Below are 27672 nucleotides of genomic sequence, written 5' to 3'. Positions count from 1 at the left end.
TTAAAACTTTGCATTCTTGTATAGAATCACCTTTCGCATGTGCTCACCAGGTTTCGTGAAGTTTAGATTTTTTTCTTTAGGCTTTATAGGATTTTGAGTAAATTTGGACAGACCCATTTTCTTAGTGACCCTGTTATAGCTTCCCAAAGGGTTAAATTTTTATTATTATTATTATTGACCTAGAGAGTCCAGAGAATTGTACTGCAGTGTTTTTTTTCCAGATTGAGAGAAAAACCTAGGACTAGTTCGCAAAAGTAGTCTTTTTTAACATCTTCTCGATCGTTTAACAAACAATTTGATTGACAGCAGTGGCTCTAGAGTCAAAGTGCCTGCCCCTTTCAAACATTTTGGCGTCCCTTTGTGACGGTGAGTCGAAAGTTAAACTTTTTCTTGATACTTATTGATATTCACTTTCCAGAGAATCGTTCTGCACTGATTTGGTTCCGATCGGACAAAAAACTTAGGACTAGTTCGCAAAAGTAGGTTTTTCAAAAAATCCAAAATACCTGAAAAATTTTGCTAGGATTCCAACGACATAAGACACTTAAGTCTGCGACTGACAGTTTAGGAGTTATAAGCGATTTCGTACCTTTGGTCACTGTAGCACCCTCGTCAGGCCGATTGGGACGAGCCTTGGTGATGTTGTTGGTGGTGTGAGTACTACCAACCCTCCAAGTTTTAAGTCTCTACAACTTGCCGATTTCTTTTACATTTCGAGTTTTGTTCCAATTGACCTCAGTTAACCTTGTCTAATAGATGCTCAAATATTAGTGGCCAATGGCTGGCGTTTTTTTATTAAGATATGCAAATGTCCTGATAGACACTTGTGGCACTTTGTACCACTTTGGTGCACAGCAATTTTCATGTTGATAGGGCAAATGGTTGTGCAGTTATAGCCATTTTTATGTTTTTTCCCCCTCTAATAGCGCCACCAAGTGGCCAGGCTCTTCAATGTTTGTACTGTGACATCAGATTGAGCTTTTACATATGTGTTCTGAGTTTGGTGAAGATATCTCATTCCGTTCAGAAGTTATAGGCATTTTACTCAAAGTGGCCTTGCCCCTTTCGAACGTTTTGGTGTCCCTTTGTGACGGTGAGTCGAAAGTTCAGCTTTTTCTTGATAATTGATATTACTCTCCAGAGAATCTTTATGCACTGGTTTGGTTCAGATCGGGCGAAAAACCTAGGACTAATTTGCAAAAGTAGGTTTTTCAAAAAATCCAGAATACCCGAAAAATTTAGCTATCACATAAGACACTTGAGTCTGCGACTGACAGTTTAGGAGTTATATGCGATTTCATACTTTTGCTCGCTGTAATGGACTCATCAGGCCGATTGGGGCGAGCCTTGGTGACGTTGTTGGCAGTGTGAGTACTACCAACTCTCTAAGTTTTAAGTCTTTACAACTTGCCGATTTCTTTTAAATTTCTCACAAATCTTTGGCGCCGTTAACCTTGTCTAATAGATGCTCAGATATTAGTGGCCAATGGCGGCCATGTTTTTTTTTTTAAATACGCAAATGTCCTTATAGACACTTGTGGAACTTTGGACTAAGGCCGTGCACAGCAATTTTCATGTTAATAGGACAAATGGTTGCGCAATTATAAAATTTTTATGATTTATTTCCCTCTAACCACGCCACCAAGTGGCCAAGCTCCATAATTTTTGTTGTGTGGCTTCAGATTGAGTTTTTCATAAGTGCCCTGAGTTTGGTGAAGATATCTAATTCCGTTCAGGAGTTAAAGGCATTTTACTAAAAGTGTCCCTGCCCCTTTCAGACGTTTTGGTGTCCCTTTGTGATGATGAGTCGAAAGTTCAACTTTTTCTTGGTAATTGATATTTACTTTCCAGGGAATCTTTCTGCACTGGTTTGGTTCCATTTAGGTGAAAAACCTAGGACTAGTTCGAAAAAAGTAGGTTTTTCATCAAATCCAAAATACCTAAAAAATTTCAAGACACTTTATGAGCAATTTCGTACTTTTGGTCGCTGTAGCATCCCCGTCAGGTCGATTGGGGCAAGCCTTGGTCACATTGTCGGTGGTGTGAGTACCAAGTCTCTATGACTTGCGGTTTGGTCTGCACAATCAGTTTTAAGTAGAGATTGCTGATCCTTGGCCATTCTAACAATTACAATAGGGTTTCAGCACTATGCGTTTGGACCCCTAAAATTCAGTATCATAACTGACACATCAGGCTTTTATGGCTCATACTCATTGAAGAAACCCCCCCCCCACACACACACACACAATTTTATTCAAACCAAGCAAAAATACAATTTTGTGGCCAAAAAGTAAGATGAAATTCTGAAAGCTTGTAATGTAAACATGATAATTAGTTGTTGACCAATTAATGAGCCAATATTGGCTGGTGTTGGCAAATATTTCACTGGTGATGTCAAACATACTAACCCTAGTGCAACAAAGTCAATATTCAATAAATAAGATAAAAAGCACCAGTATTTCTGCAGGATTGGTAGGCGTTTGCATTTGAACCCTCTGTTGAGAGAGCATGCGGTGATATGTCTGCATGCATGAATGGTCCAGTGCACTTCTTGGCCCCAAAAAAACAGATCCGCTCTCCAGTGGGTGGCACTTGCGTGGTTCGGTTAGGTTAGTACAGTTTTGTCCCATTTTTGGAGCATACCATACAGCCCAAAAACTAAAATAGACTGCAGTTTTGTGCAGTTCACCTAAATATGAACAATTGCTGAAGATTTACTCATCCCAAGGCCATCCAAAATGTACACAATTTGATTTTTCATTGGAATAGATTTAGAGACATGTAGCATTACATCACTTACATTGGTGATCAACCAGTTGAAGGTCAAAATTGGACTTTTGATGCAGCTTCAAAGGACTCCACGTGATCCCAGCCAAGGAATAAGGGTCTTATATAGCGAAACATCAATCATTTTATATACTTTTTAACCAGAAATGCTCATCTTGGACTAGCTTGACTTCACACATTACGTAATCACGTTGGAAAGGTCATTTGTGTGACGTAGGTGGAAGTACCAACCCAGTGTTTACAAAGTGAACAAGCAAAGAAAGTCAAACGCCCTTTACAAGAAAAGGTAAAACAACCATGTCGGATGATGTTGAAATTGGAGGAGAAAATGAGAATGACCCTACCTTTTTGAACCAAAATATACAGACAAAGAACTAACCGTGCATGATTTTTATACTGTGATTGTGCAATGCGTGAAGACGCATTTGAAAATGACCAATCGTTTCGCTCTTCTCTTATTTCTTAGCTGGGATCGGCTAGAGACTTTTGAAGCTGCATTGAAAATGCAAGTTGGACCTTCAACCCGTTGGCCCCCAATAAAGCTCACTATGTGGAAAAAAATCCAGGAATGTTTTCCTCAAAAATCGTAATTTCTTTTCGACTGAAGAAGAAACACATCTCGGTTGACATGGGGTTAAGTAAATTATCAGGAAATTTGAATTCTGGAAGTGAACTAATCCTTTAATGCTCCAGTAAACATCTGATGCTAGGTTGTCCTGGGTCATTGTATGTGGTTAATAGGTTCTGGGTGGTTTTTAGTGTAATGCAATGATTGATTGCTTGCCTGGTTGGTTGCTTACTGGCCCAAGTCTCTGATAATCTGGTCTGTACTTATGGCTCAGGTTACTCCTTCAATGTAAACTAATCATTTTTTTGTCCACCAGGCAAGAGTCAGATTGCTTAGAAAGGCAATACCACATCTCCTCCCAACAAGCTGCACAATTTGAGATATCATTCATGTCTATAGCACAAAGTTAGAGTTACATGATGAAGGTTAATACTTAGGGTGAGTAGTTTGTTGAAATCACTAACCATGAGTATGAGCAATAGTAATAGAGATGTTTGCTTTAGTAAACACAGCTAAAATTGAGTGTGAGGTGGAGAGAGTTCAGCAGTCATGGCAGTTTGGTGAAAGCACGGGGTAAGGACAGGTTGTACTGGGCTTTAGTCCATCAGAGAGAGAGAGAGATGAAGTGTTTGTAAACACAGCTCTCTTGGGATTTGCTCATCTGTTTCCAGGTGGAGGAGTTGTTGCTTTTGGTAACAGATTGAATTATTGATTTTGCTTAAAATATAGTTTTTGACAATTAGGTTTAGTCACCTGTTGGAGGAGTTTAATCAAAGCCAAGAGTAGACTGGTTTTCCTTTGCTGTAAACAAAACTTGGTTCTCACGAGACTAGCATAATGTCACCGGAGTTTACATTATGCCTACGTCCTACATCATGACAGTAAGTGGAAGCTAGAGATTATGGTTTATGAAGTTTTAAATATGGATATTTTTCTTATACAGATGCATTTATTCATTCAGAAGGCCTTTATTACCCCCCTGGGGCCATGTGGGGTACTTTTTATGATGGATGGACGCACTTTATTGGACTTGGAAGAGCCAAGACATTTTTTTAATATAACTCTGATTGTATTCCTCTGAAAGAAAAAAGTCATATACACATAGGATGGCTTGAGGGTGAGTAAATCATGGGGTAATTTTCATTTTTGGGTGAACTATCCCTTTAGGATACCTTCACGACTGCAAAGTAATACCTTAGCAACCTCTCAAAGTGCTGAAGGTGTAACCATTTGGCTTCAATTGGCATCCAGAATGTGATGCTCCAGGCTTTCGGTGAGTCTTAAAGACGAAGGTGTTTTAGGGAGCAGTGGAGGAAAAGCAAGATTTGCCATTTGTCTGGAGTTCATATTGTGCTCAAGCAAGTGAGAGCACGTTTGTGCGAATGTGTATGAGTCCGGTGGCAGCAGGGTGTGAAGAAGGACAGGGCCTCGTTAATAATGTGATGTGTGAGACTGCCATGACAGCTGCTGTCTACAGGTGCTCTAGAGAATCTCTGGAGAGAGACCGTTAGAGAAAGAAGAGGCAGACAGTGGAATAAACACCTGCCACAACAGCCATGAATCTGCAGGCACGTGTATGTTATTATGCTTGGGTATCAATGTATTTATAAAACCACTGCAGTCACACCCAGAGGAAGAGTTTATTGCTCAGAGGTTGCTCTGTTATACCCCAGGACACTTAATGTTTCAGTTCCCAACTTTGTCCCTGATGTTTCTTCAAAAATCCTTAGACAATAGAAACTAATTAAACGATTGTTTACTTATAGTCTAAGTTTAAAGCATTAGTTCACTTCCAGGATAAAATTTCCTGATAATTTACTCCTATTTCATCCAAGATGTTCATGGAAAACATTCCAGGAAAACATCCCATGAGTTTTCTTAGTGGACTTAATTGGGAGCCAACGGGTTAAAGGTCCAAATCGTAGTTTCAGTAGAGTTTCAAAGGGCTCTACACGATCCCAGCTGAGGAATAAAGGTCTTATCTAGTGAAACGATCTGTCATTTTCTATAAAAAAATAAATAAAAATTATATACTTTTTAACCACAAATGCTCGTCTTGCACTAGCTGGACTTCACACACTACATATTCACGTTGGAAAGATCACACGTGACATAGGCGAAAGTACCGACCCAATGTTTATAAAGAGAACTTGCAAAGAAAGTCAAAAACCCTTTACAAAAAAGGTAAAACAAAGATGTTAGGCGGTTTTGAAGTTGGAGGTGAACGTGAGATGGAGTTTTTCGCCCTATTCTACATTTTGGAACAGAAGTACACAGACTAAGAACTAACCGCTATTTTATAACATAACATAATGCACGAAGACGCGCATGCGCATCACAGAGCTAGTGCAAGATGAGCATTTGTGGTTAACAGTGATGGGATTAACAGCATTATAAATAAACAGCATAACTAACCGCATTACTTTTTTCAGTAACGAGTAATCAAACGAATTACTGTTTCCCCCATTACAATGCCGTTACCATTATTGACAATAAAATGCGGTAATACTATAATTGAGCTCAATGAAGTGGTTTTCAACCGAGTAGGCACTCACTCAGCCATAGGAGCTCCAAAGCTGTGCATCGCATTGTGTTCGTCTTCTGAGGTAAATTCTGGCTTATTCCTCTTAGCGTCGTCTTCCATAAATGAAAAGTAGCCTTGATGGCGTTTACCCACATGTTTAAAACATTTGAACATTTGAAAACCGGAGCCGCTCGTAGAGATAATGAGTTTAGACGGGAACAACTGGAGCTCACTTTGGTATCGAACGGATTACTTTATCAAAGAAAATTTGTTTTCGACGTGGCTTCATTTAAAATCAGACATTTCAAGGTTTCTATACATGTCTCATATCTGTGGAAGTATTCGCTGAGATTCAGGTTGTTTTATTAATGTGTCTGTGAAGAGAGTTGACGGAGACCGAGACGGCAAAGAGCGCACCCTGTTTATTTTCTTTATTTTACAAAAGCACATTGTTTTGTTATTGTTATGACTATACACAAATAAAATTAGACCCTTTGCGGTTTCAAAGATACCTTATTCTAATTTGTATGATCAAAAATAAGGGGTATTTTTAGTTATTTTCTCTGTCATCAAAAAAATAAATAAAAATACAAGACAGACCACACCGGTGCAGTCTTCAACCCTAGAGGGTTTAACAGTGTTGCTGCAGGATGTTTTTCATGTCCGTGGGTTGAAGCGACCCCAATAACATTATATTTAGCCCATGGGAGGTGTCTCTCACATTGTCCCACAACAACAATAAAATAGTGTAGATTAGTGCAAAAATGTTTTATTCATTTAACATAATTAATATTGAGGGCATCCAAATTATTTGTCACCTTTTTAAAAAAAAAAATAGTTACTTTCCCTGGTAATTAGTTACTTTTATAATGATGTAATAAAATTACTAACTAGAGAAGTAATTAGTAGCTATAACTTTTGTTGTGCCCAACACTGGTGGTTAAAAAGTATATTATTCTTATTATTTATTATTTATTTTATTTTTTAAGGACAGATCATTTTGCTAGATAAAGCACTTAGGCTGTGATTGTGTAAAGCCTTTTGAAGCTGCATTGAAACTGCAATTCGGACCTTCAACTCGTTCCCCATTGAAGTCCACTATATGGAGAAAACCCTGTTGAAAAAAACAGCATGCTGGGATGCTGGTTAGGTAGGTTTTGATGCTGGTTTAAGCTGGTCCTTTTGCTGGTTTATGCTGGTCCTTGACCAGCACATGACCAGCTAAGGACCAGCATAAACCAGCATAAAAACCCACTGTTTTAATGAATATCATGAATGTTAACCTTCCTGGTTTGTACATTGATAAATCAAGTGTATTTTCTGTGGATCAGCCCTGTCATCTGGTACAGAGTTAAGCTTTCACTTCACCTTGGGTTGTGGATTTCACACCATGGAAACGTACAATAATAGCACTATATTTACCTCCCAGTTTCCGTCTTTCACACGGAAAGAGCTTAAAGAGTTCTGTCGACTCCAAAACCGTGCCGATCTCTCCTCACACTCGATACAAAATGATGAGGAACATCATCGTGACTCTGAAATCATTGTAATCAGCGAGAGAGACAATGGCGTTTTCCAAGCAGTTCAGCAATCAAATGCTAATTGCTGGTGGCAGATCCAGTATTCGCAAAAGGGGGCGACAAACATCTCTGCAATTGTGAATCATCTCCCATATTCAGAAACATCATGCTTCACCTGTTCCTTTTTTTGTTTTCTACTGCAACACAACCAGCATGACGTACATAAAATGGCAATATGTGGAAAAACTGACTAGAAACTGCAGAATGTGACCTTTCCATTGAACATTTGGCTGAAAAAATAAGGGTGATTGAATCCTGAAGTGGACATTAAATGCCAGTTTGCTACAACACTACCTAAATAGCTGTTTGGCTGGTGAGTTTTGAATATTTTTTTTTTGTTGAATTTCAATTAAATGCCTGTCCAGACCTGTTTCTTTTGCTAGGGTTGCTCACACTTGTTCTGCTGTGTTACAGATGAGAGAGGGACTCCACTTTATTTTTTTATACATTCTCTTTTCTGGTTAATAGGCCTTTCCTTTGTGTCTGCTTGATTTGAGATAGTGCATGATTAACCTTGACAGAAGAGCTCAGTGCTGCCACATGTGCCTGGAGACACTACACCTCGGCTGCTTTTCTCTTTCTGCATAATGTCATCTACAGAATATTACATATGCATGCTCTCATTCAAACACCTTTCTTACATTCACTTTATTATGGAAAGCAAACAGACCCCAGTATAATCAGAGATACTGTCTACACTCTGCATGTCATCCGTGGAAGTAAATGGATGCCTTGATTTGTTTCTGACATATTTGACATTGGTGCTACTTCTGGCAACAGGACAAATGGATTTGCAATTTTTGAATGTCTAGTATAGACAACAAGAAGTTGTTAGAGACATAATTTGATACAGAAGACATTTTTTTTTGCATTCCACTGCATTGCTTTTCCATTGTTTTTTGTGTGTAAGCATGTCTTAGTTAGACAGGCGTACAGTTGAGGTCAAAAGTTTACATACACCTTGCAGAATCTGTTAATTATTTTACCAAAATAGAGGGATCATACAAAATGCATGTTTTATTCTATTTAGTTCTGACCTGAATGAGATATTTCACATAAAAGATGTTTACGTGTAGTCTACAAGAGGAAATACTAGTTGAATTTATAGAACTGACCCCATTCAAAAGTTGGTTGTTGTTACCTGAATGATCCACAGCTGTGTTTTGTTGTTTAGTGATGAGTCCCTTGTTCTCCTGAACAGTTATGATTTTGAGATCCATCTTTTCACATTGAGGACAACTGAGAGGCTCATATGCAACTATTACAGAAGGTTCAAACACTCACTGTTGCTTTAGAAGGAAACACAATGCATTAATAGCCGGGGGTGAAAACTTTTTGAATTTGAAGATCAGGGTAAAGTTTACTTATTTCGTCTTCTGGTAAACATAAGTATCTTTGGTAGCTTCTGAAGGGCAGTAATAAATTAAAAAAAGTATATATGGTATTTAGGCAAAATAAGAAAAAAATACACATCTTCATTCTGTTCAAAGGTTTTCACCCCCGGCTCTCAATGCATGGTTTTTACTTTTTTGGAGCATCAGTGAGCTTTTGAACCTTCTGTAATAGTTGCATATGAGTCCCTCAGTCCCTCAGTTGTCCTCAGTGTGAAAAAATGGATTTCAAAATCAAAGTCATTTTTGAAAAGGGTATATAAATTTGTGGGAGCTGAATGCTTTTTCTGAATATACACTTCTTTTTAACCTTGTCATAAATATTTTCACTAACAAAATTTAAATTGGCGTTGACGTCGATAGCCTTGTGGGCAGTGAGCTGACCCCCTCACATTTTGCTTCCTGTCTTTACTCTACTGTCCTATCAAAATGAAGGCAAAAACACCAAACATAAATCTAGAAAAAACAACAACAGGTTATTTTTTTATCATCACTTATCTTCACTTCAAAGTGTGAGACACACACATCTCTTCCTGTTTTAACACTGGGTGGTACATGTGGCTGTGTGTGTGAGAGAGTTAAAATCACTGTCATCTGTATCAGTAGTGGGCTGGAGATAAATGGCTCTCTTTGTATGTGGTGATGAGAGGCTGGATTTTATTCACTGGGTTTGGAGTCCGGCCCTCCGTCCTGTGCTTTAACAAACCTAACACTCATCTGAGTGCCAAGTATTGGTTTCGCTGTAAATGTGTTTATGTGCATTGGTATGTAAGGGTGTCTGTGCTGCGCATACCTCATTCTGAAGAGACTTCCTCTTCGCTGTGAGAGGAATAGTTTGTGTGGAAGGAAGTGTTTAGCCTGCCACTTTCCTTCAGGTTTTATTTAATATGATGGAAATTTTTTGCTTCGCCAGTCTTTGTTGCTGGGAAATGTGTTGCCAAAGAGTTCAGCCTTGTTAGCAACATAAGGGGACTAGGCCCATCCATTTGAATGATCAGTTTTATTCCCAGATAGGTGGGAATAAAAAGCCATGCAAATTAGATGAGAGGAGAAGTGTTGAACTAAGAGGGCTAAGAAGAAAGATGAGGTAAAGAGCAATAGGAGATGAAAATAAGGTGCAAAGATGAGAGGCAACATGAGAGGAGTCAAATGAGAAGTGGAGGGCAATCAAGATTGGAAAAATTAAACCAGAAATGAGGATGGGTAAAGACAAGATAAAAGAGCAAGGGAGAGATAAGTTTGAAACAAGAGAGGAGAAGATTGAGATGGAGTTGAATGGTGATGAGACGCGAGATGAGGAGTTGGGAGGATTCTGTTAGGGAAGAAGATAAGTAGAGTTGAAAGATGAGAAGAGGAGGTAAGATAATATAAAGAGCAGAGAGGAGTCAACTATGAGAAGGTGAGATGATATGAAGTAAAGGGAGAAGAAGAGATGAGAATAGAAATGATGGGAGAAGTCAAAATATGATAAATGAGAGACAAGATGAGAAAAGGAGATAGGACAACAGAAGAGGAGATGAGATAATTCAGAAGATGAGGAGGAAAACTAGAGGAGTTGAAATATGAGATGTGAGTAAAGGAAAGAACAGAGTTCCCAGAGAAAGAAGTCCCAAAGGTGAGATGAGAGACAAAAGAAGAAGAGTTGTGGCATTGAACGAAGACGAAGAAAGACAAGGAACTAAGAGAAATAAGAAAAATGGATGGGTAGAAGAGCAAACAAAGAGAGGCAAGATAATGTATAAGAGAAGTCAAAAGATGAGGAGAAGAGATAGATGAGATAAAATGATGTCCAAAAGGTAAGAGACAAGGCAGATTAGGAGAAGAGGAAACACAAGAGGAGTGGTGGGCAATCAAGATTGAAAAAAAAAAATGCGACCAGAAATGAGGATGGGCGAAGACAAGATGAAAGAGCAAAGGAGAGACAAGTTGAAGAGAAAGAGAAAGAAATAAAACAAGATGAGTAGAGGAGATTAAGATGGAGTCAAATGATGAGGAGACGTGAGATGAGGATTTGAGAGGATTTTGTTAAGGAAGAAGATAAGTGGAAAGATGAGGAGAGGAGGTGAGATAATATGAAGGCAGAAGAAGAAAGGAGTGTAGAAATGATTGGAGAAGTCAAAATATGATAAATAAGAGACAAGATGAGGAACGGAGATAAGACAACAGAATAGGAGATGAGAGAAGTCAGAAGATGATGAGTTAGGTATTAACCAAAACTAAAGGAGGTGAAATATAAAATGTGAGTAAAGGAAAAAAAGAAAAGTCCCAATGGTGAGATAAGAGACAAGAGAAGAGGAAATGAGGAGTTTAACAATGATGAAAAGAGACAAGAAACTGATTGAGAGGTGGAGAGAGGATGGATAGAAGAGCAAAAGGAGGTGAGATGGGATATAAGAAGAGTCAAAAGATGAGGAGAAGAGATGGATGAGATAAAATGATGTGCAAAGAGGAGAGACAAGAGGAATGAGAAAAAGGGGTGAAAGGAATAAAGAGCAAAGACAAGAGGCAACATGATAGGAGTCAAAAAATGAGAGAAGTGGAAGGCAATCAAGATTGGAAAAATGAGACCAGAAATGAGAATGGGTAAAGACAAGATGAAAGAGCAAAGGAGTGATGAGTTGGAGGGATAGAGAAAGAAAAACTAGAGTAGAGAAGATGGAGTCAAATGATGAGAAGACATGAGATGAGGAGTTGAGAGAAAATTCTGTTAGGGTTAGGGAAGAAGATAAGTTGAAAGATGAGGATAGAAAAGTAGAGTTGAAAGAAGAGGAGAGGAGGTAAGATACTAAGTGAGGAGCAGAGTCGACTATGAGGAGGTGGGAATAGAGATGATGGGAGAAGTCAAAATATGATAAATGAGAGACAAGATGAGGAAAGGAGATAAGACAACAGAATAGGAGATGAGAGAAGTCAGAAGATGAGGAGTTAAGCATTAACCAAAACTAAAGGAGGTGAAATATAAAATGTGAGTAAAGGAAAGAAAGAAAAGTCCCAACGGTGAGATGAGAGACAAGAGAAGAGGAAATAAGGAGTTTAACAATGATGAAAAAAGACAAGAAACTGATTGAGAGGTGGAGAGAGGATGGATAGAAGAGCAAAAGGAGGTGAGATTGGATATAAGAGGAGTCAAAAGATGAGGAGAAGAGATAGATGAGATAAAATGATGTGCAAAGAGGAGAGACGAGGAATGAGGAAAAGAGGTGAAAGGAATAAAGAGCAAAGACAAGAGGCAACATGAGAGGAGTCAAAAAATGAGGAGTGGAAGGCAATCAAGACTGGAAAAATGAGACCAGAAATGAGAATGGGTAAAGACAAGATGAAGGAGCAAAGGAGAGATGAGTTGGAGGGAGAGAGAAAGAAAAACTAGAGTAGAGAGGATGGAGTCAAATGATGAGAAGACATGAGATGAGGAGTTGAGAGAAAATACTGTTAGGGAAGAAAGTTGAAAGATGAGAAAAGAAAAGTAGAGTTGAAAGAAGAGGAAAGGAGGTAAGATACTAAGAGAGGAGTGGAGTCGACTATGAGGAGGTAGGAATAGAAATGATGGGAGAAGTCAAAATATGATAAATGAGAGACAAGATGAGGAAAGGAGATAGGACAACAGAAGAGGAGATGAGAGAATTTAGATGATGATGAGGAAAACTAGAGGAGTTAAAATATGAGATGTGAGTAAAGGAAAGAACAGAGTTCCCAAAGAAACAAGTCCCAAAGGTGAGATGAGTGACGAGAAGAAGAGTTGTGGAGTTGAACGATGATGAAGAAAGGCAAGGAACTGAGAGAAATAAGAAAAGGAGATAAGACAACAGAATAGGAGTTGAAAGACGTCATAAGATGAGGACTTAAGCACTGACCAAAACTAGAGGGGTTGAAATATAAAATATGAGTAAGGGAAAGAACAGAGTTCCCAAAGAAAGAGAAGTCCCAAAGGTGAGAAGAGAGAGAAGAGGAGAAGAAATGAGGAGTTGGACAAAGCAAGCAAAAGAAAGGAAGTGAGATTAGATATAAAGAGAGGAGATTAAAGGATATGCAAAGAGGTGAGACAAGAGAGATGAGGAGAGAAAAGTTGGCGAGATGAGACTTGAGGGGACAAGAGTAGCGCAGAGTTCTTGTTCTCCTTCACCCCAAAGAGCATATCAGCTTTAATTTTGTCACAGACAAGACCAAACAAACAGCATAAACACACACATCAGCCATCTGCTCTGCTTGCCTCTGAAAGCAACCCATTGGCTTTTCCATTCCACCATCAGAGCAGCGAAAGTGTTTTCAAGCTACTAATCGTTATTTAATCAAGCTTACTGGCTTGATCTGCTTGTATTCAATTAATTTAATCCACTCTATCCAAAGAGCCATGGCAGAACTGCACGCTGAGAGTGACATATCTGCACTCCAGCAAACTGACCCTCTTTACTGCGTCTCAGAGGGCTGCCGAGATGTGAATGGGCACAGTCAAGCATGTGTTATGTGGGTGTGCGTCGCAGCCTGTTAAGCTGCACGAGAGCGTGTAGCGAGGTATGTGTACTGCCCAGGGGGATGTGGGACTCCTGGCCTATTGCCTATGACCCGGATTACAGGAAATTAAGGAGATTTTAGGAGCTCACTCTTCTGGCCTGCTGCACTGCATTATCAGAATCTGCTCCTGCAAATAGAAGCAGCGGGGTGGGGCGGTGGACTTGGCAAAGAGATGCACTACCACCGAGTGCTACCTCTCTTTCTCTGGAGGAAATGTTTGATGGAGCGAGTTCCGCCTGTGCTATTTATAAGTGGTGGTCAAAGCACATATATACGTCAGATGAGGTTTTAAGATGGCTTGTCAAGATAAAAATAACTTTTTCAACTAACCCCTGTGTCCCCTGTGATCTGTTCCATTACGTTGTATCACTTGCGCTGTTTTGAACACAAGAACGCGTCCTGGGTGTAGGGTACATCCCCTCCAAACAGAACATTGAGTGCTGTTCTGGACTGAACACTACCATGTATAGTGTCCATGTACAATGCTGTTCCAACTTGGATCGCAAGGTACTGTCTAGTACGTCATCGTAACGAATCACAAAATTATAAATACTTATTCATACTTTGCAATCACTTCCAGAACTCATATCCCATTAGTCGTGGCCTAATGGTTAGAGAGTCAGACTTGTAACCCAAAGGTTGCTGGTTTGAGTCTCGGTACTGACAAGGATTTTAGATGGGGAGAGTGAATGTACAGCACTCTCCCTCAATACCTTGACTGAGGTGCCCTTGAGCAAGGGTAACAGAGGCCAGCTGTTAAGTGCTATGCAGGTAAACCTCACTACCCCTGATCTCAAGAGGCACATTAGTGACTGATGCTAGATGGTCTTTAGCCTCCTTGTTAGTGCACCAGCCTCCCATGCTGGTGACCTGGGTTCGAGTCCCGCTCAGAGCAGGTGTAAGAAGGATCTAGGGGGTTACACAAGGCACCGAAACCCAAACTTCTCCCTGAAACCGCAACAAGAAATTGTTTGTTTTTTACAGTTGATAAATCAAGTCACAATTGGCACTCAAACCTTTGTTCTCCATGTGAGCACCAAGGCTTAAACCAATAACTCTTAAAAGCATGAAATCAACATTTTTTTGTCTGTTTGTGACATCGAATCTCAGGATAGTTGAATGGATTTGGGATATTCTTGTTGTGCAAAGAGTCAATCAGCATTGCCAGGATGTCAGTTTCCCATGGATCTACAGTGATTAGTCACATGACATTTACAGTTCAGGTGATTAGTTCAAACAAATGCCAAGTTCTGTCATGAAACTCTAGATGGAACAGGCTGATGGGTCTTTAAAGGATTAGCTCACTCCTGAAGTAAAATTTCCTAAAAATGTACTCACCTTCATGTCATCCAAGATGTTCATGTCTTACTTTCTTCGGTTAAAAAGAAATTAAGGTTTTTGAGGAAAACATTCCAGAATTTTTCTCCATACAGTGAACCTCAAGGAGAGCCAGTGGGTTTAAGGTTAAAATCACAGTTTCACTGCAGCGTCAAAGGGTTCTACACGATCCCAGCCAAAAAAAAGGGTTTTGTCTAGCGAAACAATAAAAAAAAAAAATGTATATACTGTATTGGAGCTCGATTTAAACACCAATGCACTCTCATTTCTAAATGATGATCCCCTGTGTCTATTAAATCTTTGAAAAAGTCTTAGCGGAACATTTAAATCTGTGTTTGCACTGCCGCTGACTCAGAGAGCAAACATGTTTAGGTAAGAAACGGCTTCAAAAACAGTTTTTAAACCCAGTATTTTTGTGATAATATGAATGATTATAAAACAGAAATAATATTGGGTGGGTTTTAAAGGTCATAGTTCGGATACAAACAGTGACGTGTATAGTATCTATCAAAAGAGAGCATGTAATCTTTTGAAAGTAATTGGTGCTTCAAATAATGTTTGTGTCGATTGCATTGTTTTGTTTGTTTGGCATTGTTAAAAAATGTATTTGTCATTGAATCATTTATTCAAGAGATTCGTTCAAAAACACTGATTAATCCAGTAATGAAACAAGTTAAGTATTTATGAATGAGTCATTGAATCATTTATTCAAACCACTTTTTCATAATTGCAATGTAAAAATAAATAAATAAATTAAATATACTATATATTACAATATTTAATAATTCATTCAAATTATTTAAACACTTAAATAGACTGCAACCATTAATATTTTGTCACAAAATAGTTCAGAATCATGGGAGAATCGTGATTCTCAATTTATCCAGAATCGTGTAGACTGGGTCGATACTTCCATACATGATGCGTGACCTTCCGTTAATTTCTTTTCGACTGAAAAAAGAAAGACACAAACATCTTGGATGACATAGGGGTGAGTAAATTATTAGGAAATTTGAATTCTGGAGTAAACGAATCCTATAATGCAAACTAATAATATTCACAGCTTTAACTTCTCTGCACAGGCTGATTAGTTCATGTTGCATCTGCAGCCAATGAGCTTGGTGCTCTACATTTCAGTGGCTGGTTAGCATTCCCTAGAGCCATTTGCAGTGCACTTTCAGAGTTTCAGAGTTTCTAGACTTTTAGAAGTCCTCTGAAACCCTCCACCCTCCACCTCCCCAGCTCCACCTGTATAGATCTGCTACCGATTATTATATATGCTATTCGTGCATCAGCAGTAGGTCTTAAATACTTAAATACTAGTACAGTATCAGTGTATATTTTGACAGTAGCAAGTTCCTGTACTTGCTTTGCAGCAGCAGTAGCAATAATATACAACAACAGCAGTAACAATCAGCAGCGTAGACCATGCTAAAACCTTCAGAGAGTTGTCATGATAGAACTGTAAATCCGTAGATATGCAAGTCATAGTAGATTGTTGTCATTCTAGCTTATTTTAACTAACCGAGAACTGCTAGGCTCTGGCTTTGAAAACGTATTGGAGAACTACTGCATAATAAGAAATCTCTTAAGAAACAACTTGAAATGGATGTGTTTCCTGATACACATTTATGATTAACCTCCTCAGTCGTATTCCACCCTCACAATTTACTGTAAAGTTAACGGACTAATTAGAGCTTGTATATCCACTGATGTGTGCAATTAAAACACGTCCCAATTCAGATGTTTAGAGTCTGCTTTGTTTACCGCCTTTTCATCTCCTCCTAAACACTGTGTTAACATGTTCAGTACAGTGATGATGAAATAAACATAACTTAGAATTAGCATGTCTTCTGGGAATCTAAATAAGATATATAGGGGTCCAAGCAGCATCTACTGCATAATTGCAGTAAGCGTTTGAGTTTCAGAAAACCTACTTTCCGTCTCTGTTTGTGGCCAAATGTGATATATACGCCGCTAATACTTCTTCACACACTGGCACCATCTCGGATAATCCAGAAGCCTCTTTCAATCCTCGCAGTATTCGGTAGAGGAATTCTCTGTTTACGCTTCCCGCCTCCTTTCATTCCACACCTCCTTTCCAGCAATAAAGCTTGTGGCCAAGTGCTAGAATTGCCAGATTACTAAAGGAAAGTAGCTCTCAAGACTCATCTTGCCAGTCTGTGAGACCTGTTACAGTATGCGATTTATTAAACACATCTTCGAAGCCTTTAAATACGCTTGGTTTCTAATTAAGCATTTTTTTACTAGACATAATGCTATTTACAAAGTCTGGCTTAAAGGGCAGATGTTTAGAACGCCAAATTTATTGCGTTGTTAGGATGTGAATTTCCCAGATGCTAACCCTTGCATTTCACAGTATGCTTCCAAATTGCTTATTGGATTGTTTTGCAAGTTATTGTTGATTTAGATAAATTTAATCAAGCTCATAAAGCTGAACTAGCTGAGAAACCAGGTCAGAAAGCTGTTTTTCCTTTTCTGAAACACACCATGCTCACGCTCATAAATACCAGTGTGCCTCACAAAGACTCAGCTCTATAATGTTAAATAAACCACACATCAAGCTGTGCTTATTTCTTCTCCGTAGGGAGAAGTGTATATTTATGAAGGCAAGACAAGCCATCAGTTTTCGTGTAACTGCATGATGTTTACATTTAACCAAGACGCTGCTCTCAAAAGTGACTTGCAGTGCTTTTAAAGGTATACGTATAACTTTGAATCTTCTTTCGGAATTAAATTCTTGTTTTTGGTGTTGTACAGAAACATTATCATGGTTATAATTCTGCTTATAGATATGTATAGTGATGAAAGCCAAAAGATTAAATGTCATTGATGAATATTTACTGAGTAATCCACTATTTTGTAGAGAGAGGTTTTATCTTAGATTTAGAGTCATGTTAAAGGGCGGTAAAAATGACTTCAGAAAGATGGCAGCATCATTATCTTATCTTTACACAGAGATTGGTAGCTCTATTAGTAAAATCTGTTGACTTTAGCAATCTTTGTTGCATTATGTGCCATGTAGCAGAAAGACTGCTAAAGTCAACAGTTTTTACTTATAGAGCTACAAATCTCTGTGTAAAAATAAGATAATGATGCTGCCATCTTTCTAAAAGTCCTGTTTACCCCCCTGTAACTTGACTCTGAATCTAAGGTAAAATTTGCTATTTTGTCCTCCCTCTACAAAATAGTGGATTACTAAGTAAATATTAATCAATGACATTTTATATTTTGGCTTTCATCACTATACATATATACCTTCCCTCAGAAAAAATATGAGCACGTTGACATAAGTGTGCTTCACAAAGGCATAATTGTGATTGATTGAATTGAATTCGAAGTTACTCAAGTGTAAGAAATATATTTAATTGCAGCAATTTTGAATTTTGTAGCAAGAAAACCAGGGCAGAAAAGCAAACCTGATGGACTCTAATTGGGTAAAAAGTAAAACAGTCCAAAATATAACCGCATACAGTGCTGCATATTGCATTAATTTGAACTCATGAATATTTAAGCACGGGCATTTGCATAAAATGCAGTGCCTTGGGAGCCCAGCACCTGTCTCTGTTGATTTTATTTATGTTAAAATGTCATTTCTGCTAGTTACCCTGATGCTAATATACCTTAATTGAGAGTATGACATTTACTGAAGACTTTCCATTTGGAATTAATTAAAGCCACTTAATTTTCACTTAGGGGTGAAAAGATGTTTTTGGTAGAATTCACAGATTCAAGGATGTTCAAATAGGAGTTTGGTAATTAAGTGATAAAGCTATAAATATCAAAACTTTCCATTATTTTGGTCAAAGTACTGCAACAACAAAGACTTTTCGGGATATGGATACTCACGCTGTGACTGGAGCTCATCCTCATGTTTATAATCCACTAAGTGAATTCTTGGGGTGGCCCTGACAGTTTCCCGGCAACTCTGGATGGCAGTTTGTATACCTGCGATAGCTTTGCCTTTGTTATTTTATCTTCTTGACATTTGATCCCTCACTCTGGGTAGAATAAATGTCAGAGGAGGAGTGTAGTAGCTTACACTCAGCACCTTCAAGTGATGTTTTACACTTAAAACTTGACGTTAAAAGGAATTATCTTTTTGACAAACATATGATTCCAATCATATTGCTTGCCCAGAAAAAGCCATTTTAGTCTACACAATGGGTGCCTCCCTTTATGATGGCAGCCATTTTGAAATCACGTAACCAGACAAATACCACTTGCGTAACTTGCCATCTGACAAAGACAATTATTTTTGTACTTCTACACTAATAGGTAACCGGAAACATCTCTTTTGTTGATGTTACATCCACACCAGTAGGTGTCAGTATAATGAAGACTGTCATATTGGATATTGATAATTGATAATAATGACTTAATCAGAAGCAAACAGAAACACAAAACCAGTCCTAAATGAAAGAAAACAAGTTGATAAAAAGATTGAATGCAATATTTGGTAATAATATAGCACAATGAGAGATTTATAAGCAATTGTTTGGAGTGTGACTTTTTGCAATTTTGTACAAAATAAAAGCATTTAAAAGCAAACTTCCTGATTAAAATTTAAAGCACACTATTGTGATAAACAGTGTAAATCTTTAGAATTTTTTATCTCATATTGTGAAAATTATTAATAAAAAAAAAACCTACCTACATTCGGATAAATGAGGCCTCTAGTTAATCAGAAGCAAATAGAAACACAAAACCAGTCCTAAATGAAAGAAAACAAGTTGACAAAAAGAATGAATCCAATATTTGGTGATAATATAGCATAATGACAGATTTATAAGCAATTGTTTGGAGTCCGGTCATTTTTGACCTGGGAACACCACAAGTGTGACTTTTTGCAATTTTGTACAAAATAAACTTCCTGATTAAACATTAAAGCACACTAGTGTGATAAACAGTGCGAATTTTAATAATATTTTATCTCATATTGTGAAAATTATTAATAAAATATTTTTTTCACTCAAAAAACAAGGTAACTACTTTTGGATAAATGAGGCCTACGATTAATCAGATGCAAATAAAAACATAAAACCTAAAAAAAAAAAAAAAAAAAGTTGACAAAAAGATTGAATCCAATATTTGGTGATAATATAGCATAATCAGAGATTTATAAGCAGTTGTTTGGAACATCAAAGGTGTGACAGGAATCTGAACACAACCAGAAGGTTAATGCAAGATCATGAATTGAAATAAATGGTGCTAAATACTTTTAGACATCCAGCACATGTAAGAAAATACATTGACCTCTGAGTTTCTGAGGCCTAGTTTACAATATTTGTTCATTTTGACGCCCATTCTTATATTATTTGCAGTGACACACTCTTATACACACACTCTATGCACATGGAAGTGCATACATACTGTAATGTCTCCTAGACCTCCAGGCTGTGACCACAAAGTTCCCTTCCTCTATAGTCAGTAGTTATCTAGAGAATCTTTTATTATAGGAGAAGCATTCATTATATTTTATAGCTTTATTCCCTCTGGTTACAGTACAACTTCATTTTTTAAACTGTTTTAGCTCCCTGTATGTGTGACTGTGTTTGTAAAGAGGTAAAGTCATAATCACCCCACAGGCAATAACACTCATGCAATGATATTTTATTCTCTTGACACACGGTTTCCTTTTATAAGGAGCTTCTGTCAAGGTGGATTTTGTGCCATATTTACCTTGTAGTCCCTCTCCTAGTCTGACTGCTGAAAATATCTTTTATCCATCTGTCGACGTTAGCGCACCTCCAAGTATATCCTTCTAGCTTTTTCAGCATGCCACCTGAGTGATTCTCATTTCCTAATGGCAGTCAATGGAGGACAATCCCATAATCCAGGCGAAGTCTGTCACTGACCTAGTGGCACTGGTTGCAGCCAGTCAAAAATTAACTTACAGCCACAACTGGTGAAAGTGCTGGACATATTGTAAATATTTGTTATAGATCATAATTTTTTTTTTTTTTTTTTTTTGCATTATTGCGTTTTATGCAACAGTTAATTCCGGTCCTCAAATTTGACTGGCCGAAGTGCTTTCCAAAAGTATTTACAGCTATTGCTCAGTGATTTTTTTTTTCTCCTTTACCTACATTTCTGCAGAACTCCAAAAACGTATTTACTGTATACATACAATTCTCTACTGCTTTCAGCTGAAATAAACACTAGTTGCAGTAAAACACCAACAACATTTGTTATTTTTTACACAAATTATGAATACAGGGGCAGGTTATCAGTTAACCCTTTTGATCCCAAAGCTAAAATAGGTAGTTTTTACATTTAATTTAATTAATTTATTTTTTGACTGTAAAATATGTTTTTTTTTCTTCAGTAAATTACAGTTATTGACCATTGTTGTTTGTTGTAGGTTTGTAAATGGAATTTAAATAGAGTATAAATAGATAAAATTTGACTGTTTCATTCATCCTGTTTCATTCTGTAATTCTGTTTAAATTCTTCCTTTTCACGCTTCCTGAGGGAGATTACCATAATAAGATGTATATTGCCAAAAAGTGCAAGTTGTCTACAGTCAAGAGCATTTTTAATGATTTCTATGTCGTAAATGGTTGATGAGTTACGTTGGCATAAATGCAGCTTGGTTAAATGTGTCAGCAATACAGCGACATAGCTGGTTTAAAAGGTTTATCAAAGTTATTTTTTTGTGTGTGATTCCATGCACAACACTATGTACCTCAATACACTTTTACCGTAGTGCATGATTTGTAAACTAATACAGAACTAGTGTCACGGTGGGAATAAGGGTCTGGGTCCAAAAGCAGGGTAAGATGGTATTAATGAAAATGAAAACAACCTAAACAAACAAAAAGGCCAACACGGCACAAACTAATAAACTTAAACACAAAATAAACAAGATCAAGAACACAATCTAAAGCCAGGAATTCAAGAACACAAAAGTACATAACAGACACAAGACAATGCAGACATGAATGCGGAGTGAGTAGTGGGATCTCTTATAGTCCAGATAGTGATTGTGAACAGGTGTGCGTGTAATCAGTGATAACGACAAGGACAGGTGAATGCTATCAGAAGTGCAGTGCAGGAAAGGGAAAACAGCGACCTCAGGTGGCTGAGGGAAGCCCCACAGCCCAGATCATGACAGTACCCCCTCTCAAGGGAACGGCTTCCAGACGTTCCCAAAACAAAAACAAAAATCTGGAGGGAGGAGGAACGGTGGAAGGTGCATCAGGGGGAGGGATGGCGGGCCAGGCCCGTGCAGCGGAGGAACGTGAGTGGACACTGCCGCCAGAGGAACGTGAGCTGACCTCGCCGCCAATGGAACAAGAGCTGGCCTGGCCGCCAGTGGAACGTCCGCGGGCCCCGCAGCCAGAGGAATGCGAGTTGGCCCCGCAGCCAGGGGAACAGGAACAGAGAGCGCGGTCACCGGCGCGTCCGGAACAGAGAGAGCGGTCAACACCGCGTCAGAAACAGAGAGAGCGGTCACCGCCGCGTCAGGAACAGAGAGAAAGGTCACCGCCGCGTCATGAACAGAGAGAGCGGTCACCGCCGCGTCAGGAACAGAGAGAGCGGTCACCGCCGCGTCCGGAACAGAGAGCGCGGTCACCGCCGCGTCCGGAACAGAGAGCGCGGCCACCGCCGCGTCAGGAACAGAGAGAGCGGTCCCCGCCGCGTCCGGAACAGAGAGCGCGGTCACCGCCGCGTCCGGAACAGAGAGCGCGGTCACCGCCGCGTCCGGAACAGAGAGCGCGGTCACCGCCGCGTCCGGAACAGAGAGCGCGGTCACCGCCGCGTCCGGAACAGAGAGCGTGGTCACCGCCGCGTCAGGAACAGAGAGCGCGGTCACCGCCGCGTCCGGAACAGCGAGAGCGGTCACCGCCGCGTCAGGAACAGCGAGAGCGGTCACCGCCGCGTCAGGAACAGCGAGAGCGGTCACCGCCGCATCAGGAACAGAGAGCGCGGTCACCGCCGCGTCCGGAACAGAGAGCGCGGTCACCGCCGCGTCCGGAACAGAGAGCGCGGTCACCGCCGCGTCCGGAACAGAGAGCGCGGTCACCGCCGCGTCCGGAACAGAGAGCGCGGTCACCGGCGCGTCCGGAAAAGAGAGCGCGGTCACCGCCGCGTCCGGAACAGAGAGCGCGGTCACCGCCGCGTCCGGAAAAGAGAGCGCGGTCACCGCCGCGTCCGGAACAGAGAGCGCGGTCACCGCCGCGTCCGGAACAGAGAGCGCGGTCACCGCCGCGTCAGGAACAGAGAGCGCGGTCACCGCCGCGTCAGGAACAGAGAGCGCGGTCACCGCCGCGTCCGGAAAAGAGAGCGCGGTCACCGCCGCGTCCGGAACAGAGAGCGCGGTCACCGCCGCGTCCGGAACAGAGAGCGCGGTCACCGCCGCGTCAGGAACAGAGAGCGCGGTCACCGCCGCGTCCGGAAAAGAGAGCGCGGTCACCGCCGCGTCCGGAACAGAGAGCGCGGTCACCGCCGCGTCAGGAACAGAGAGCGCAGTCACCGCCGCGTCAGGAACAGAGAGCGCGGTCACCGCCGCGTCAGGAACAGAGAGCGCGGTCACCGCCGCGTCAGGAACAGAGAGCGCGGTTCCCGCCGCTTCAGGAACAGAGATGGCAGTTGTCGCCACCTCCTCTGCAAAGCAGGGGCGCTTCCGCGCCGTCTCGGCACTGCGGGTGTCCATCGCCGCCAGGCAGGCGTAGATGAACTCGAACCGAGCTGCCGACGCTGCCTCGAAGGACATCCCCTCAGTGTCCGGCAGGTGGTTGCTGCCCCCTCAAAAAAAATTCTCCCCGCTGGACCCATCATTGATGTCTGCATTCTGTCACGGTGGGAATAAGGGTCTGGGTCCAAAAGCAGGGTAAGATGGTATTAATGAAAATGAAAACAACCTAAACAAACAAAAAGGCCAACACGGCACAAACTAATAAACTTAAACACAAAATAAACAAGATCAAGAACACAATCTAAAGCCAGGAATTCAAGAACACAAAAGTACATAACAGACACAAGACAATGCAGACATGAATGCGGAGTGAGTAGTGGGATCTCTTATAGTCCAGATAGTGATTGTGAACAGGTGTGCGTGTAATCAGTGATAACGACAAGGACAGGTGAATGCTATCAGAAGTGCAGTGCAGGAAAGGGAAAACAGCGACCTCAGGTGGCTGAGGGAAGCCCCACAGCCCAGATCATGACAACTAGCTCCATATTTATGGCTTTTCAGATACAGTATTGTAAACTTGCTCAGTAGCGCACCTGGTACATTTGCATTTGCAATGGTTGAAAAGTTACGCATATTGATGTGTCATGATGACACAGCTAGTTTAATAGGCTTAATAAATATTTATTTTTGTTTAATTCCATGCACAACACTATGTACTTCAATGCACTTTTACCATAGTGCATGATTTGTAAACCAATACAGAACTAGCTACATATGTATGGCTTTTCCGATATAGTAAACTTGTTTAGTAGCACACCTGGTACATTTGCATTTACAGCGGTTGAAGAGTGTCAGTAACATGAATGCAGCTTGGTTTAATGTGCCAACGACGACATGATCGGTTTAATAGGGTTCATGAACCATTTATTTTTGTGTGATTCCATGCACAATACTATGTACCTCAAAGCACTTTTACCATAGTACATGATTTGTAAACTAATACAGAACTAGCTCCATATGTATGGCTTTTCTGATATAGTAAACTTGCTCAGTAGCACAACTGTTACATTTGCATTTGCAGCAGTTGAAGAGTTACGGTAACATGAATGCAGCTTGGTTTGCTGTCTTGGCGACGACATAACTAGTTTAATAGGCTTAATAAAGATTTATTTTTGGGTAATTCCATGCACAATACTTTGTACCTCAAAACACTTTTAACGTAGTGCTTGTTTTGCAATCTAATACAGAACCAGCTCCATATGTATGGCTTTTCATGTATATTAAACTTGCTCAATAGCACACCTGGTACATTTGCATTTGCAATGGTTGAAGAGTTAAGGTCATTGACAGAAATTTTCACAAGTTAAAAAATAAATACAACCTCACGTTGTGTCAATCATGTTTACACACTGCTTCCGAAACTTTTGTCCGTCATAAAAAAGTTTGAATCAGGTTCGATTTTCTGCATTTTCACATCCGTAGCAAGCATTTTGATAGGAAAGGATGACGAATACGAAAAAAAAAGGAAAAAACACATACCAAAATTTCGGACTTTGTGCAGTGACCTTTACGGTAACATGAATGCAGCTTGGTTTGATGTGTCAACAACAACCCAGCTATTTTAAAAGGGGTAAATTAATTTAATGCACAACACTATGTACCTCAAAGCACTTTTACCATAGCGCATGATTTGTAAACTAATACAGAACTAACTCCATATTTATGGCTTTTCAGATACAGTATAGTGAACTTGCTCAGTAGGACAACTGGGACATTTGCATTTGCAATGGTTGAAGAGTTACGGTAACATGAATGCAGCTTGGTTTGATGTGTCGCAATGACACAGCTAGTTCAATAGTCTTAAGAAAGATTTTACCATAGTGAATGATTTGCAAACTAATACAAAGCTAGCTCCATATGTATGGCTTTTCCAATATAGTAAACTTGCTCAGTAGCACACCTGGTACATTTGAAGTGTAACAGTAAAATGAATGCAACTAGGTTTGATGTGTCAGCGACGATACAGCCAGTTTAATAGGCTTAATAAGCATTTATTTTTGTGATTCAATGCACAATACTATGTTCCTCCAAACACTTTTGCCATAGTGCATGATTCGTAAACTAATACAGAACCAGCTTCATATGTATGGCTTTTCTGGTGTAGTAAACTTGCTTAGTAGCGCACCTGGTACATTTGCATTTGCAATGGTGGAAGAGTTACGGTAACATGAATGCAGCTTGGTTTGATGTGTTTGTGATGACACAGCTGGATTAATAGGGTTAATAAACATTCATTTTTGTGTGATTCCATGCACAATACTATATATCTCAAAACACTTTTGCCATAGTGCATGATTTGTAAACTAATACTGAACCAGCTCCATATGCATTGCTTTTTATACATAGTAAGCTTGCTCAGTAGCGCACCTGGTACATTTGCATTTGCAATGGTCGAAGAGTTACGGTAACATGAATTCAGCTAGGTCTGATATGTTTGCGATGACACAGCCGGTTTAATAGGGTTAATCAAGATTTACTTTTGTCTGATTCAATGCACAGTACTATGTACCTCAAAACACTTTTACTTTAGTGAATGATTTGTAAACTAATACACAATGAGCTTCACCTGTATGGCTTTTCATATTTAGTAAACTTGCTCAGTAGCATACCTGATACATATGCATTTGCAGTGCAAAGTGCTCGTGTACGAGTCTCGAAATAAAGGGATTAAGACAGAAAAGTTCAGAAACGTAAAAAAAAGCCAAATGGCATAAATGCTTCAGCAAAAGCATTTTGTTAACACAGCTGGTTAGCTTTAGGGTAGGGTTTAGTGTAGGTGGTACATGTTTTTAATATGCGATAGAGTGTTAATCATTCAGTGCCACTTAGAGATATTTCATTTCACAAATATTTCATACATACAACACTCAGCATAACAAAATGTTGCCAGATTGTTTCAGGTAAAACTGAACATGTTTTAGCGCCACTTACTGGACATTTCACGTTGAAAGTGCAAAGTACAATTATCCTTTTTCTTTGATAAATTTACAACACTCAAGTGTTTTATGTTGCAGTTACTGGCTAACTGGTTTTAGCATGTTAAAACAGTTGAATAAACGGTTTGATTGCTTTATATACTGTATATCAGTCAGACAGACTTATGCGGTCTAAGTGCATAGTTCTTGGCTTGAATAAGCTGCAATGATTATGACCTTGTGCTTATAGTCAAAGTTTATCTCTGTGATCAGCTAACTGGATGTTAAATAAGTGAAAATAATATAATGAGCAATCCTAGTGTTGTAGCTTGCAAATATTTTTTGATAAACAATGTTTTGGTCAAAGACCTCCTTCAGGCCTTATTCATAATACTTGCCTACACATCTGCTGGCATCCAGGTGTACGAGAGGTGTTTATTTATTCATTTTCTTGCCAAAGGCAATTTTATTTGCATTTGGCACTTGGCAAGTGTTAATTTTGCACCCCAGCTGTAGCCATTTTCATGTGTTCTCCTGCTCTCTCTCTTTCTAAGAATGATTTAAACTGCTCAGAAGAGGCGCTATTATGGCAGCTCATAGTTTCTGTGTGCTGTATGCAATATAAATGTTAATGATATAGAACCAATAATGCTTCTGATGAAATATAAAGTGAATGTGTGCGGTCATTGTCTCATTTACAGATGGTGAGAGGCTGATGGAGGGAACCGATACCAGCCGTAAGAGAGACTCACGTTCATCAGACAAGTACCGCAAAAGCGAAGACGCCAGCAACAGCCAGGAGGAGGAAAACGCAGTAAGTAAACAACATTTTAAAACATTGTTTTAATAATATCATGCTTTAAAGAAAGTACACTTTTAGTACACTGTGTTGACTAAAATATGAAAGTGCATACAAAGTACTTGGTTATAATTTTAAAACTGTAGTGTGTCATCTGATATTATATTTTAAGTTAATATATTTTAAATGTACTGAATTGCAACTTTATCGGTACAAATGTGTAATTACAAATATATTTAAATACATGGCAATTTTAATAAAATTTACTAGTGGTAGTCAACGATTAATCGCAATCAATCGCAAATAATCACATCCAAAATATAATATATATGTAATACATGTGTGTGTACTGTGTATTTTTATTACGTATATATAAAGACACACACATACAGTATATATTTTTTCAATATTTATATATTTATATTCATATAATTCATATTATATATTCAAATACAGTAAAGGTAACATATTTTTATTTTCAATTAATTGCGATTAATCATTGCCCAACAGTAGCAATTACATTTAAAAAATAAATAAAT

General features: G+C 39.4%; 1 protein-coding gene across 1 annotated transcript in view; it reads left to right on the top strand.

Annotated features, from left to right (window-relative positions):
• The window catches only part of b4galnt4a (beta-1,4-N-acetyl-galactosaminyl transferase 4a), a 240420-nt gene that overhangs the window by 44049 nt on the left and 168699 nt on the right, over window positions 1-27672 (top strand). The window contains exon 2 of the mRNA XM_073831802.1: window positions 27036-27148. Coding sequence (XP_073687903.1) covers window positions 27036-27148 — 113 coding nt within the window. The remainder of the gene's footprint in view (window positions 1-27035; window positions 27149-27672) is intronic.

Source organism: Garra rufa, chromosome 25 (assembly GCF_049309525.1).
Source record: "Garra rufa chromosome 25, GarRuf1.0, whole genome shotgun sequence".
Classification (NCBI taxonomy): Eukaryota; Metazoa; Chordata; class Actinopteri; order Cypriniformes; family Cyprinidae; genus Garra; species Garra rufa.
This window is presented reverse-complemented; position numbering and strand designations above follow the sequence as displayed.